The following is a 16,551-nucleotide window of genomic DNA, read 5'->3' on the forward strand; positions in this document are numbered from 1 at the left end:
AGTAAGAAATTTGTGGCTTTGAATTTGCACCATCTATAGTTGAAGTTGGCTGACAATTCCCTTATAAGATCCTATTTTCAATTGCTTTTAACTTTCACAGACTTCACCTTTCAGGCTGAAATTTTCCATACCAGAGGTTTGCTCCAGGGTGATTTTAATGTTTCAGCTAACATGATTCGGCTGTTTCTGAGAATTGTGCTGTCCATGTTTTTTAGAAAAAAAAATTTCTCAAAAACTTTTTTGCTGAAGGCCTGTCCTTTCAAAGCAGGGACTTGAAATTTGGCAGGAGGGTTGCCCTGGGGTGTGCTTTTTGCCATCCCTGTGAAACTCTCTGGCCAACATAATGTTGTCCACACCAACGCTTAAATCGGTGTAATTTACGTTGCTGGGGGGGTGGACAGGAGGGGAGAGAAGATGATTTCTTCACCCCCCTATGAGCGACATCATTTATGCCAACATAAGACATAGTGTAGACATAGCCTTAGTGGGACTTTATCTGCAGTTGCTCCTCCCACCCGCCAAGGAATCCTGGGGTATCAGACACAAACTGAGAGCAGGGAGACTCTCTCTCCTTGCTGGTGCACAGGCCATATAGAAGGACAGCCAGAGGAATCCTGATTAGAATGCCGAGGGGGTGAGGAATTGTGGGAGATGGGAAGGGCTATGTGTCTTGGACTGCTTGTGATTTCTTTGTTTTTTGGGGGTAATATATAAACCTGTTACAAGACATCTGTCTGTTGGAGACTACCCATGTTTCCATAAGTGTGGCCTGTTTTGCTGACTAATTCTTATTCCATTTTATTTATATCTTTTTGTTTTTAGAGGGCCAAAAGCCAAACACTGTAGTGCCTGTAATAAGTGCATTGCGGACTTTGATCACCACTGTAAGTGGCTCAATAACTGTGTGGGAGGCAGAAATTACTGGTAAGCCAATACGGGCTAGCTTTGATAATATTGATTTGTCCATGAAGAAATCAATGGAAGCTAAGTGTAATGAACCAGATGCTTTTTCCACCCCTCACCCCCCTTTGAGGACATTTAACTGCTTGGTAGAGATTGGCTGATTTGGAGGGAGCATTCCTATCTCAGCAGCCCCTGGGAAATCAGTTTTAAATATATCCCATTCCTCCTCCATATGGCCCAGAAACATCTAGTTTTTACTGTGTTTGCAGTTGTTTCTAATAAGTCCACTGTACCAATCTATGTGTTAGCCATGAAGTTGCTTGACCACTATCTCTAGTCACAATAGCTATGGCAGATATATGTTCCCCTATCAATCTGAGAGTTAATTCTTATCTTGCAGGCCTTGATCTTTGAATTAAATAAGTGTCCTTAGCTGGTATTGTTTGATCTGTACTAAGTGTATTGTTGTTATCCTGCAATTAATAAAACTTGTGCTTTTAAAAATATCTTTTGTTGTACTATAGGCATTTCATTTTTATTCAAATTTGCAGCATCAGTCCAAAAACAATACAGTAAAGAAATTAATTTCCTTTTTTCTTTTATTGGATTTTATACTATATAGAACAGAGTGAAGAAAAGAAATGCATACAATATACTTAGGCATGAAATATTCTAGTTAATATCTTGTAAGGAAGGTAAAATAGACTGAAGCAAACCCATGTGATATTTATTTTACCAAATCCCCCTTGTTTTTGAATTCTACATGCCAGTCTTCAGTTTGTAAAGTAGCCCACCATTTTAAAGTAGCCCACCATTGGTCATGTGGAAAGAAGGTCTAGAGTGAGAGCCTGCTACCTACTCTATGGATATATAAAGATATATATGTGAGCACTTACAAAAAGAGTAGAACAAAATGTGAGCTGCTTCAGCCCCGAATATGATTTATGGTGAAAATTGTGTAAATTCTTCTTCACATTTAAAATGCCACAAGCTGAATGGAAAAGAAAAAGCTGAATTGTTTGAACAGAAGAGTAGCAAAAGGAGTGTGAGTGGGAAATGACTGGAGTCTATATTTTGTAGTAAAGCCACAGTAACTCGAGTGGTTCTTTGTTTTGCCACAGTTCAAAACAGACTCTAGAAAATGACAAGTAGGTGAGGTTCTTTAGTGTATGTTAGAGAGATGAATGGGGGCTATGTTTAGAGGGATTTATTTTAATTTGGTCGGTGAGTGGAACAATCTTTTGACCTTGTCCCATTACCCTGGCTAGTAGCAAATGGCTCTGGGGTATAAGCTTCCAATCCCATGATGTAACAGGTGTGTTGTAGATGGCCTGGGAGTCATTGGGTGGAAAAAAATCTTGTTGCCATTATAAAATACTCTGGGGGAATATACCCCATTGAGACAGATTACGGTTTATTGGACAGTAGTGGATGGATAAGGGATTTAGAGTGTAGCTGTGACCAAGTACCACAACCGTGTGTTGGAGTCAGAGGCTTATTCTTCTGGGTGATTCCACTGCAAATGTGGATGATACTTCAGGAGTGACCTTAGATGTCATATTATACCATGACATCCATGGGGCACTCCCGTATGGGTTTTGGCACTAAATTTAAAGCTAGCTTGCTTTGGATTTTATCTCTGATTTGGAGGGGTTGGGGGTGGTCAATGTTCTCATTTTGGTTTGGCATCAGGGCTTATCCTTTGCTCTCTCTGGTACAGTGGAACCATTTTATTTGCTTAACCACAAAGACAGGTGGCCCAGTAGGGTTTCAAAGCTCTTTAAGGGAGAATATTCAATGTCAATGCATGTGTGCTATTCTTTCAGTGGTCCGGTTAGACACTGATTTATTTGTCCTCTACTGTCAGTAGAGTTCTAATACCCCCAGCTTTGCACCTTCCTCACAGGTCAACCTTTTCTTCAGGCAGCCTGTGATAAAGGTAATGGAAAGAGAAGAGCAGAAGGCTAAATGCTGGTGACAGAAACCAAGCTCTAAATCTGATTGATCATATCATAAATCACTTTTGAAGTTTTATGCAATGGCTGTAATGGAGACAAAAAAGTTTTCTTCTCTTCCATCACAGCCACTGAAGTTACAATTGACAGCACTGGTGAACCTTGGTTCCCTTATCACGGTACAACCCAGATTGTCTGTTTTCATCTATGGAAGTCCTATGTTGTTTGGTTCCCTCTTGGCTAATTTACAAATTTGCCTCTTCTATTCCATTGGCTTAAGTCATTTGAGAAACACAAGCTATCAGGTTTAAACATCTGGGTGCTGGAGGCAGGCTATATTTGGTGAGCAGCCAAAGATACTGAAACTCATACCACTGGACCAACAGAGCACAATTATTTATTTTACCTTCAGTGGATGCCTAAAGGCATAAGGTTACACAGGCTTTTGCTTGAGAGGGTGGCCTGTGAGGAGTGGAGGGAGTTAAGTGTTCATTTGTGTGTGTGTGGGTGGGTGTGTTTGGGGATGTGAATGAAGTATTTTAACTGAGATTGATATAATTTCATTCTTGTATTTTTTACTTGAAAGGTATTTTATAAATAAACAAATACTGTTCTTTTAAATTAGTGGAAGTTCACAAAAGCTTCATTTCTGTGAAGCTGCATGCCTGGTCATCCTCTGAGTATAGTGTTTTGTTTCTCTTATGTACATAGGTTTTTCTTCAATGCTGTTGCCTCTGCTGTACTTGGTGTCTTCCTCCTGATACTGGTGATCCTTTATGTCTTCATCCAGTACTTTGTGAATCCAGCACAACTACGCACAGCACCTCAGTTTGAAAGTATTTTTCCACTGACTTAAAATATATTGTGTACTTTTGACGTAGTTTATCTAATGGTACGCTCCCAGAGATCCAGTTATGTATAAACTTCATTGAAAGAAGATGTCAATAGGACTTCTTGGTCAGAACGTTGTTGGTTGACACTAGTGCAGTGCTAGGAGGGTGCTGGGATGTTAAAGATGGTCATTCTTTAGATGAGAAATTAAAGTGAGTTCTTTTCTGCCTCTCTATTATGGTTTTCTTGGTGAAAGTTAAAGATTTCATACCTTTCCCCAAGATTAGGAAATATAACCCCTATGTACAGACCACCATATTCCTGACCTGGTTCTTTAATAAAACAAGTCCCTGTATATGATGGACTTCTGGGTCCCACAGTGGCTGCTGTGTTTTGCCTATGTAGTCAACTAACTTACTGTGTAAAGCGTATGCATTTAAACTGTCTTCATGTTCAACTAGGGGAATTTTACTGCACACATATGTCTTAGGAGTAGACATGTAGATATGTAGAAAGAGAATGTAAAAGTGCTTTTAAATACCCTTAAATTACTCAGATATTCTACTGGCCTAATCTAAATTTTGTTTCTAGCTCTATGAGAAATACTCTTAAATACATAATATCTAAAAAAGATATTTATATCAATTTTTCTGTCTTCCATAACACTGGAAATGGAGATTTAAACACAAGGCGATTTTAAATGATTTACCACATGTTTAGTAGATTTAGAGAGATGTATGACTTCTAGACTTCCAGAAATTAGTTGGGTGGATGGGGGAGAAGTATAAGTCTATCTGACACTCATTCAAGTGAGGGTTTGCTGGAACCAGATGTGTGTGATGCAAAGCTTCCCCGTGTAACTCTTCTAGCTATACCTTGATCCCGATCTGTAATACCTTCCTACCATTCCATTTCTGAGATTCAATTTGAGCAGAAAGTAATTGTGCCATGGTTAGCCAGCACTTTGTGAGCTGGGTCTGGCTCAGGCTCAAACCACTGGATTTGTGACCTGAATCAAGATGTGAATCCAGATCTCCAGAAATGCTGGGTCAGTGCTTTAGGGTAAAATTTTCAAAAGCACCTCTAAGTACCATTTTTCAAAAGTGATGAAGTACTTAGCCTCATACGTCCCATTGACTGTCAAGTAGACTTAGGCTCCTAATTCACTTACTTGCTTTGGAAAATTTTACCCCCAGTCTGTTACACTCCCGCACTCCCCAATCTTCAGTTTTTGAGGACCCATGAGTAGTCCAAGTAAACAGAGCTTGGAAGTCTATTTATCCTTCTGGTTCTGTTTTAGAAAGTTTTTTAAATCAAAACAAATAAGAGGTGAATAGCCTTGTGCAAAGAACAGTCAAAAAGCCCAGTTGTTAAGGGACAGTTACTTGAGCTGTAGGAGAGACTGTGGGTAACTTGGTTTTTCCTATTTCCATTACCAGAAGGATGAAGTGTTTTATTTTCCCCCTTTACTTTGCCCTGGTAGGAGTCATTGGAAACAACACATGGTTGGCCTTTCTTCCTGTTGCTCCTGCGGAGACTGCAGCAGCTGGAATCCTGACTATAGCAGTGATCACTGTGCTCCTGGGAATTGCATCGCTCCTGCTACTGGGACACTTGTTGATATTTCATCTTTACCTCTGTATGTAATATTTCTCTATAAGCAGGTGGGCAATGATTGTTTCAGGAACATCCTTCTCAGTCTGTTGCGATCAACAACTATAAAGGTTCCATCTTTTTAATTTGTTTTAAATATCTATAAACCCAAGTATGGAAAACTTCAGCCTCAGTGGCCAAAGCTCATTAGTTATAAGCAACTGATAACAGAGAGTTATAACAGAAAGTGTTAGGCAACTATGTCCCCAATAATACGTTACATTTTGCATGCACAAATGCAGTTAGGCCAGAAAATTTACCAATAACAGAAAAAGACGAAGACTGATTATTTGAATTAGCTTAATTATCAAAGAGTGAACATCACCCCTGTGGAAAATCCTGCATACAAAATGAAATGTATACTCTTCCTATAAATGGAGAGAAATAATTCTGCTTCCTTTTAAAGGGTTTACTTTTAGAGGGTCTAAAGAGGGATCAAAGCTTCTCTTTATTTGGCATTTTAAAATCAAGTTTATGTGTCTTTCCTAAAGATATGATAGTTCAATGAGAAGTTCTGGGCTTGATGCATGAATTATGGGGTGAAATTCGATAGTTTGTGACTAGATAATCATAATCCCTGCTGGCCTTAAAAATCTATTAATCTACAAATATATACTTTTCATGTAGCTAACTATCTTTCAGTATCTTCCTTTGGTCAATACGGACCAATATTTGTAATCTTGTGTCCCTTCAACTTTTCAGTTTTCCAAAGAGAAGAACTTGATTCTTATTTGCATGTTGTTTGACATGCAGACATTCAGAAGTGTTGGAAGAATATTTTCTTTAATATTTGTTTGTTTCATTTTTAATTGTCCACTGCTTTGGTGGATATGCACGGCAGTTCATTAACAATAAAATGCAAATGCATCCAACGTATGTTTTTAGGTACGGTGAAGTTGAAAGTTTCTATATGCTACTGGGGTAGAGGAGAACATCTAGAGTATATTCAGTGCCAGTGCATCACTTAACGCATCGTCTTGCAATTACAAAATAAATACATTTTAAGTACCATTTAAAATATTTATACTTTTTGTTTTCAAATATGTTTTCCTAACTAGTTTTCAAAATAATATGAAGTACATGTAATTTCAAAACTTATGAATTGAGCCTGCCTAGTTGGCGCCTCTGCTTCTTTTGTTTTACTTTATGGTTATTTCTCCCTCTTTCCACCCCTCTCCTGATCATCACCTCTTCCTGCCTCACTTCCACAAATGCACTTCAGTTGAAGTGATATGTAAGATGTAATAGCGTTTTGATCTTGATCATATGGCCAATTGATCTTGCCAGTTGTGCTTTCTGTTTTTGCAAGTATGTGGAGTGAGAAGAACCAGCCTGCTTATGCCAGGTAAAAGGACTGGAGTGGCACAAAGGAGCCCTAAAAGCCCTGGTTCCAGCTGGGGGAGAATTCTCCCAGTGGAGACACTACAAAAGAGAGCCAGGAATCCATCTTCCAAGGACCCTTTTGCAAGCCCTGGCATGGGGAATGTGCTGGGGGTGGGGCCACGGCACACAGAATTGCAGAAATTCCAAGCACCACTGTGGCCCAGAAGGCAGACCAGGGACGCTGCTGTTAAACTTCAGAGAGCCAAGGGGGCCCATCTAACTACCCCAGGGGCTTCTCCAGACCCTGCATCTGCCCAGATTGGAAGGGCGCAAAGGTGGCTTTTAATGCCACCACAGCCTACCTTCACCCTGGACTGCAAGTTTTGTGCCGCACCTCTTTTTGAGGCATAGCACAGAATCTCACCCCTGGTGTAAACACAACCAGCTTCAAATCTTTCCTTTTCCAGAGCAAAGACATTTTTACCACCATGAAATATCTGAGCTGGAAAAGCATTCTAGATATTGGCATGTCAAGAAGTACACTAAATGTTAAAAGGTTCTCTTGTACAGCGTGCTTTGCAAAACTGCATTCCATACTTTAATTGTAATGTTTTTCCTCTGTGTAGATATTTTTACCTAAGTAAAAAAAAATTGGGAGCTTTTGAGTGTTTCTTATTTTTCACGAAGGAAACCAGTTGATTAATTACCAGTGACATGGGTGCCTCTTTATTGAAATCCACAGCATTCTATGCTTTTTACAGTGACTCTCTTCCCCTCTTACTGTATTTGATCAGATTAAAGGTTCCAGAGTACTTCACTGGTAGCCTAGCTTTCTTCGTGTTTTTCTTTTTAAAGTCCAGAGTATGGGTAGTACTAAAATAATTATTACCAAGGCGTTTGACCTTTTCAAATGTGCTTCTTGACAATGTTTTGCCATAGTCATGCGACTACTCAACAAATCAGACTTTGACCTTTATAATATTTTTTTAATCATCCTTTGATTGCTTTGGCAAAGCATGATACATTTAAACATTATCCATACCTGTTGAAACAGATATTCACATACCTCTTGAAAATTAACTGTTTGGACTGTGTAGGTAGGTTGGAGGATATAATTAAATATCCATGATATTCACACCATTGCAAATATTCTTTGAATTTAATAGCCACAAAACTTCTATTCCAGAAAACCTTTAATTTAGTAAAGCTGGTAAATAAAGATTTATTTATTTTAACATACATTTTTTAGAACATCTGAATTCCAAACAAACATTTGAAAATTGGGAAATGTATAGTACGTTCCCACAATCACCCTTTGAAATCACTTGCTATAAATGCAAACCTAATGCTATGATTCATTTTTTCATGTCAGTTCTCCTTTGTAGAAGAGATGGAAGTGACTTATTGTGTCATCAAATAGAACTCTCTGCAGTACAGGATTTGTCACTGTAGCTTATGATCTAGTCGTAAATGTCTATCCATGCATAAAAGTTCTTATGATGCTCAAAACTATGCATGGTTCTTGATGAAAGCTATAATTTTTGTGAAGAATTTCTGAAGCACTTGGAATGTTTTTCCCTACAGTGCACACAGTATTCAGTTAACTTCCCAGCAAAGTTTTTAATAGAACCTTGTTTGCTAACTCTCCTTAAGGATTAGTAAATGCAACACATTTAGAATTCGTAGGTTAATGTTGTTGTTTTTATTTGTTTATGTGAGATGGCAAATAAGTTAAACTTTATGCAAAACGAAATACTAGTGATTTTTGGAGGTTTCAGATCTTAAATGGCCATAGTCCATCTCTAGCTTTAGAGTACATGATTCTTCTCTGTCAGGACATCAAACATACAAAAATTCAAGTGGAAAGACACTTTCTGATGGATGTTAGAAGACAGATGGTATAAAATTTAGCTTTATGAAAAAGTCTTAACACCTTAACTATGGAATTGCTACTGAGACTACATAATTCCACTCTAACGTTTTGAAGCACTGAGATATGTGCACTTAATTGTTGCAATGCACCCAAAAAGAATAAACTAGTATATGTAAAAGACATTGACAAAGAAAAAAAACATTTATATTTTAGTGCAACTTAAGATTACACTGTTGTATACTTGCATTTATATCTACTTTTCTTAGCCAGGCTATGATTAGAGAGAAGTTTGCTGATTCTTGGTCAATCAATGCAGATGTTTGGGAATAGTACCTCCCAGCCAGCTGGTGGAGGCAATACAATGAACGCTTTTGGTGGTGTCATCCCTCTATATGTGGGGCTTGCTTGTTCACCACAGGTCTATTTCTCTCTCAAGCAGGGATCAAAAGCTACACAGTGCCCTGAAATAAAGAAAAATGGGCCTGGAGTCGCTCATGGGAGAGGACTCCTGTAGCTGGGCAGGGTATTGACAGGTTTATGGCTCTAACTCCTGCTTTTGTGGGCAGCATGTTTCCAAGCCCGGAAGCCCCCTCCTGAGTCACCTGAACCTCATGCCCCCCAGAGAGGCTCTTTTCCTTGCTGCAGGGCAGCCTCTTCTGTGCCTTCAAACATCCTAGAAGTGGACACAAGTTTAAACTCTGCCACAGCTCCTCTTTTTCTGCTCCCAAAGTTAGGGGACAAATGTGGGGCTGCTTCTTCAGCTGTTCCCCCACATATGTCTCTCCTCCCGGGACCCCCACATGGAGCCAGGGAGAGCTGCACTGGGCTCATGGCTTGGACTTGAGGGCAGCTGTGTTGGCTGTGAGGTGCTCAAAGAAAACAACAGAGTGACAACAGGGAACGGTGAAAATGGCCTCAGGAATTCCGCAAGTGCAGGAAAAAGGAAAATACTCTGGTTTAAAAAACAAACAAACACCTGGCAGAATTACCCAGTAATCTCCTATCAAGCTCCTGCAGATCTTTACAACCACTTCCAGTTCATCCACAAGTCAAGCACAGGGATTGTCCAGGGGTGGGAACTACCAAACAGACTAACCAAGTCAGTTGTACTTGCTTTCCAGAAGGAATGCAAAGGTACTTGCTGAAAATCCTTGTGTAGAAATGTCCATTTTAAGGATAATGAGGTCACCCAGACCTGACACAAACAGAACTTTGGTACAGGGGGAAAAAAAGGGGTTTCATGATGTCTGGTCCCATGCTCCAGGTGCCCATGCAGTGGGGCCTGCAATCGTGCATACCTCTGGTAGTGGCAAGGAGGAGCAGCACTGGCTGACCCACTACCCATTCAGGTTTGGCCCCACCAGGTCTCTGTTGTGACAAGGGGGTAGTGGAACCAAAACTGAGTGAATGGTGTTGTGATCTCCATGCATAGGGGTGTGGGTCGCAATGCCGCTCAATTCTGGCCTCACAGCCCATCTGTCGTGATGGAGGATCCGGGGGCAGTGGAGCAGCCAGTGTTACTCCTCCTCACCAGGGCTTCCCCCCGACCGCAGGGGCCTGCCCGTCCTTGCCCCACTTCCAACAGCCTGCATCCTCTCTCAAGATGGGCAGTAACACTGCAGTTGGGTGGGCCGGGCTAGAAGGCAAGGGCTGATGATGGTACGGATCGGGCAAGCAAGGTGCTGGGGCCATCAGCTGCAGTGGGCATGGCCCCACAGGGTTTGATGTGTGTACACGGGGAAAAATTTTCAGGGGTGCCTGTGTACACAGCCTATTTCTCTAGAGCAATGCTTCAGCCTGCACAGAATCTGCTACAGGAAATGGTGAAAGAACTTTCTTAAAAAGGTATCAGGGATTTTTTTCCTCTTGTCTTCAGGCTGCTGGAGGAATGGGGGAGCAAGAAATTTGTGGCTTGGTTTCCTTCCAAATCTTCTAGAACTACTGGTACAGCAAGCAGATGTAAAAAGTTAAATCACTTGTTTTTCCTTAACTGTATTCATTTCAAAATGTATTGATCAGAGACAAGGGATGAGAAAAAGAAATCAGACTCCTGATCCATTACGTTTTCCTTGTTCTTGTGGAAATGTACCAGTATTCGGTTACTGTGTGAGACTTGATGGTAGAAATTGGCAAAAGAAAGTTTTATTGAAATGTAAAACCACATGAATCTCATCTGGTTTCATGTTCCATCATCATCTTGAATACCAATCATATATGTAGGCAGAGTTGCTAAAATTAACAATCAATTGGGATAAATGTTAAGCTTGTATCAAAATTGCACAGACTTTTGGCATGCTTTCAGGGTTGAAACTTGGCCATTCTGAGTGCATTTTATTTAAGAACACAAGAATGGCCTTACTGGGTCAGAGCAAGGGTACATCTAGCCCAGCATCCTATCTTCCAATAGGGGCCAATGCCAGATGCTTCAGAGGGAATGAACAGTTATGGGCAATTATTGAGTGATCCATTCCCTGTCATCCCAGGAACTGGCAGTCAGAGGCTTAGGGACACTCAAAGCATGGGTTTTCATCTCTATCTTGGCTGATAGCTACTGATGGATCTTTCCTCCATGAACTTATCTAATTCTTCTTTTAACGCAGTTATACTTCTGATCTTCACAACATCCCCTGGCAATGAGTTCCACAGGTTGACCATGCTTTGTGTGGAGAAGTACTTAGTGATACTGGCTTCTTTCTAACTGGAAATTCCAAAGTGAAACTTAAGTTTCCATCAGCATGGATTGAAATTGAAGAGAACTTTCACACATAGACATGGCCGGAATGAAATAGCTCAGTTTGAACAGCTCTACTTGCTATTCAAAGCTTAGATGGAAGCTTTTTAACTCTGTGTTTCTCTCTTTGTGAGCACCTAAAATTTCTTTTAATCTTTTCAGGACTTCCTGTGCTCTGAACATTGTATTAGTGCAGCCTCTTGAAAACTTGTCTGTCATTCTGCCAGTAACAACTGGTTGCAGCCAAATCACACTATGGAACATGTCAGGGACACTTCTCCACTGTTATATCATTATAAGTGTGTTGATTTACAGTTTCTAATGCCAAATCCCACATGATGATGATTGATGAAGCTGAAGTTTATCACAATAGAATATCCATAAGGAAATACAATTCTACCAAGTGCTACAATGATTAGATGCTATTGATGATAGAGATAAAACAAAATGACCACTTCACAGCCTTTTGAGTGTGCTAAATATAAATGCAGAAAAAAAGAAATACACATTGTGGGTCCTTGATTCAGGTGGTGTAGAGAGGTTGGATAATCCCATATATTTAAAATGTGGTGCTAGTTTTTTGTGCTGTAAATTGCATAGCTACATGGGATAAGTTTAAATTAAATTGTAGTTTGTGTTCTTTGTTGTAAACAGTGGGTAAGAAGCTGAGTACTTTTGACTATATCACAGAGCAGCGACGCACACAGAATACCAGGGACCCGGAAAGTGATGTGGAAGTGACAGAAAATACATCTGTCAGAATGGATCCCCTACAGGTAGGACCTTGCCTCCAGAAATTCATCATCTTTCTGGTGCCTGTGAGTTCTGCAAAGTTAGTGTTGGAAATTGATATGGTGGGCCAGAAATCTAGGGATTCTATCACCTGAGAAGGAAGGATTCTTTGATAGCTAACAGATGGATTCACCAAGGGCAAGTCATGCCTGACTAATCTAATTGCCTTCTGTGATGAGATAACTGGCTCTATGGATGCGGGGAAAGCAGTGGATCTGTTATTCCTTGACTTTAGCAAAGCTTTTGATACGGTCTCCCACAGTATTGTTGCCAGCAAGTTAAAGAAGTTTGGGCTGGATAAATGGACTGTAAGGTAGATAGAAAGCTGGCTAGATCATCGGACTCAACGGATAGTGATCAATGGCTCCATGTCTAGTTGGCAGCCGGTATCAAGTGGAGTGCCCCAAGGGTTGGTCCTGGGGCCGGTTTTGTTCAATATCTTCATTAATGATCTGGAGGATGGTGTGGACTGCACCCTCAGCAAGTTTGCAGATGACACTAAACTGGGAGAAGTGGTAGATATGCTGGAGGATAGGGATAGGATACAGAGGGACCTAGACAAATTGGAGGATTGGGCCAAAAGAAATCTGATGAGGTTCAACAAGGACAAGTGCAGAGTCCTGCACTTAGGACAGAAGAATCCCATGCATTGCTACAGACTAGGGACCGAGCGGCTAGGGAGCAGTTCTGCAGAAAAGGACCTAGGGTTACAGTGGACGAGAAGGTGGATATAAATCAACAGTGTGCCCTTGTTGCCAAGAAAGCTAACAGTATTTTGGGCTGTATAAGTAGGAGCATTGCCAGCAGATCGAGGGACGTGATTGTTTCCCTCTATTCGACATTGGTGAGGCCTCATCTGGAGTACTGTGTCTAGTTTTGGGCCCCACACTACAAGAAGGATGTGGAAAAATTGGAAAAAGTCCAGCAGAGGGCAACAGAAATTATTAGGGAGCTGGAACACATGACTTATGAGGAGAGGCTGAGGGAACTGGGATTATTTAGTCTGCAGAAGAGAAGAATGAGGGGGGATTTGATAGCTGTTTTCAACTACCTGAAAGGGGGTTCGAAAGAGGATGGATCTAGGCTGTTCTCAGTGGTGGCAGATGACAGAACGTGGAGTAATGGTCTCAAGTTGCAGTGGGGGGAGGTTTAGGTTGGATATTAGGAAAAACGTTTTCACTAGGAGGGTGATGAAGCACTGGAATGGGTTACCTAGGGAGGTGGTAGAATCTCCTTCCTTAAAGGTTTTTAAGGTCAGGCTTGACAAAGCCCTGGCTGGGAAGATTTAGTTGGGGATTGGTCCTGCTTTGAGCAGGGGCTTGGACTAGCTGACCTCCTGAGGTTCTTTCCAACTCTGATATTCTATGAGCTCAGGAAAAGTTTTCACCAAGTCAGTCACAATGCTGATAAGGGAATTTTTTTTCCAGCAAATTTGTTTTATTGTAGGTAGCTTGGTAAATGCTGGACTAAGACAATAAGTGCTATCTCATATTGAAAGATGGACCTTAAACCATGGACCTAAAAACACCTGCAAAAAACAATTTGGATCCAGCATGGGTTTAAATTAAAAAAAACAAGCTGATGGTGTACTGGACTGTTGCCTTCACCACCCGTTTATATGGATATGCATTCTGGGCGTGTTCTCTTTCAGTATGTCCACCTGACAAGTTTCACCAGCACCAGAGTGCATATGCTAAGTGGCAGTGCAAAATCACCAATGTTGAGGTGCTGAAGCAAAGAAAGACCATGAACACTGAGGTCATATGATTAGACTTCAGCTTTGTGTCCACATTTAAAAATTGTTAATAGTTAGCACCTGAAGGGCTACAGAATGCCAGTATTCTGAGCTGAAGCTAGGAAAGCAAACAAGGCAAACATTATAAAAGACATGAGGAATGTCTGCAGTTTAACCTAAAACTCTGTCTCATCAATATTGCCACCTCCTAGCATTCAGAAGTCTTGACTCATGCCCCCAAAATATATGAAATTGGCTTTAAAATTCTGAGCATTCTGTTTTGTTTGGTTTTTAAAGTGGAGTTCTTTTTATTTGCCTTCCAGTTTTTGAGCTCTTCAGGTTCATGTTTTCAAGCTTTCCTTCCCAATCCTGAGGGCTATACATTTCCAGCTTTTTTTTTCCCCTTAAATGAAAGCTGACTTGTGCAATCACTTGAGTCCAAGAGCTGGAGATTTAAGAAAAGCTCCAATATCATAAGACTTCTGATTAAAATCATAAGTGGCAACACTGTAACATCAACAACAACAGAAAGCAAAATCTTGCAGCTGACTCTGAATTGTCTAATAATGTATTCATGTTGAAGAACACCAGCATATTGACCTCCTAATAAAGAACATCTGTGCAAATGAGAGACTAACCTGGTGCCCCAGATTGGTTATCTAGATCAGTGAAGCATGTGGGAAAGAATGCCTCTTCTGTTGGTCTTAAAAATGGCAAATGCTGTTGTCCATCATAATAACTTCTTTCTTTAATAGTCATCTTTATATTCAAAGAGCCACTATACGTTGTGTGTTCTGACTTTCAGGTACAAGTATTGCTTTGAACATTTGATCCAATGAACATTTAAAATGAAACCTCAACATCTACAATCTTAAGAAGAAGAAGAATGCATAACCTACTGTAAAAATGTTGCCACCCATTCCTCCTGCTTTCCTCTAATCTTCCCATTTCTTGTTTTCTTCTGTGTAATGTGGTTTCTGACCTTTAGATTGTAAGCTTTTGGGGGCACAGACTGTGTGTGTGTGTGTGTGTGTGTGTGTGTGAGACAGAGAGAGAGAGAGAGAGAGATACCTAACATATTGTTGAGTGCTGGATAAATAAGATCAATGATATTAAAACGGGATATTTTTGCCCACCCATAGAATGAGACTTATTCAACAAGTAAAGAGTTCGTTTATTTGTTTAATAAATTAGTGTACTATTTTAAAAATGTATTTTAATAGCATTATATAAATATTTGTTTTACCTCATTTGCTCAAAGCAATATAAACCTTTCAAAAATATTGTCTAGAGACTGTCTAGAGGCACAAAATTCTAACAGGTGGTGGGGGGTTTGTTTGTTTGTTTTTTTATTTTTTTTTAGGATTTGTCTTTATCAAGTCAACAAAAGGAGTGTGAGGTTTCAGTTTCATCTCGATCTGGGTAAGTTAAATACAAAATTAAATAGAATGTATCCATGTTTAAAGCCTACCTTAGCTGTGCCTAACTACAGTTAACAGCTTTTATCTGAAAATTTAAAAATTGGTGTTCAATTCAAATCAGTGTGTGATGTCTGGGGCAGGGATCATGTGTGGTGTAATACCACACTCATCATTAGTATTTAGCAATAATGACTTTGTATCATATAAAGCCAAATCGTGGAGGTGGTGGTAGCAGCTTCATAGAAAAGGTAGCACTGTGATTTGTAGGAAATTCGGGAGTAAAATCCCTCTTTTAAATACCTTAAAGATTAGATTGCTTCACCAAAATTTAGCATATTAATTTCTTAGAGGACAATTGAATTTTCTGTGACGTTTTCAGACAATCATCTTGCAAGATTTGAAAAGGAAGCATTGGAAAGTGGCCCCTCTTAATGTGTGGTCCTGGGAGCCTAACACTTTTTTGTCTCTTCAGATCTAACAGCCTAGAGTCCATGGCAACTCCAGACTTCACACGCAGCTTTGATAACATCTCAAGCATGGCTGCATTTAAAAAAAAAATCAGATTATTCCCTTTTTCTCATAATTTACTTCTCCACAATGGGAACTTAGTGGAAATGGTGGTCTCCATTCTTGGAATGCTGTCACCCTGCTTTCCTGTCTACAACTGTGCTCAGCACAGACAGCCTGCTAGGATAGGCTGGTCAGAAGGCAGGCAATGAGAGAGGGACTTCTGGGGCAAAAGAGATAGAAGAAGGGTAGCTGTCCAGGATGATAAGCCCAGTAGAGTACACTCCTCTCTAAAGCTCTTTGCTGGAGGGCTTAAAATCTATCTTCCTTTCCCTTTCTCTCCCAAATGAGAAACCAATTTGTTATCCTAGCACTCTCCCCACCCAACGTGATTGACTTCTTCATGCTCTCTGCAATCTGCTGTTGGCCTTATCTCCCCGTTCCGTACACCATATAGTGAAATCTTGGTTCTATTGAAATCCATGTCAAAATTCCAATTGACTTCACTGGGGCCAGGATTTCAACCCAAGTCTCCTCTCTCCTGCCTGACCTCCCTGATATAATCTAGCTTCCCCATTAGTGGTTCCCAGTTTAAAGGAGGAATTTGGTACAAGTAGTGAGGGAGGCAGATCACACTGGGTGCACAGGTTAGAGTAAATGACTTCTTGCAATAGAGAAGGCAAGTTGAGACTGGTTTCTTCCATGACTCCTGATTTATCTTGCTTGCCTGAAACTAGAAACCATCCCACTTTTTATTAAGGCAACCGTACAATAAAATATTAACATTGTACATATTCAGGATCAGATTCATATTCAAACAACCTGGC

The 16,551-nt window shown here is 40.3% G+C and overlaps 1 protein-coding gene across 1 annotated transcript in view; it reads left to right on the forward strand.

The window, feature by feature from the left end:
* The window catches only part of LOC141981580 (palmitoyltransferase ZDHHC11-like), a 90,193-nt gene that overhangs the window by 53,022 nt on the left and 20,620 nt on the right, over positions 1–16,551 (forward strand). Inside the window, exons 4-8 of the mRNA XM_074943214.1 lie at positions 823–924; positions 3,570–3,694; positions 5,173–5,328; positions 11,924–12,045; positions 15,160–15,218. Of these exons, the coding sequence (XP_074799315.1) occupies positions 823–924; positions 3,570–3,694; positions 5,173–5,328; positions 11,924–12,045; positions 15,160–15,218 (564 nt within the window). The remainder of the gene's footprint in view (positions 1–822; positions 925–3,569; positions 3,695–5,172; positions 5,329–11,923; positions 12,046–15,159; positions 15,219–16,551) is intronic.

The sequence above is a fragment of the Natator depressus genome, chromosome 2 (assembly GCF_965152275.1).
Source record: "Natator depressus isolate rNatDep1 chromosome 2, rNatDep2.hap1, whole genome shotgun sequence".
Taxonomy (NCBI): domain Eukaryota; kingdom Metazoa; phylum Chordata; order Testudines; family Cheloniidae; genus Natator; species Natator depressus.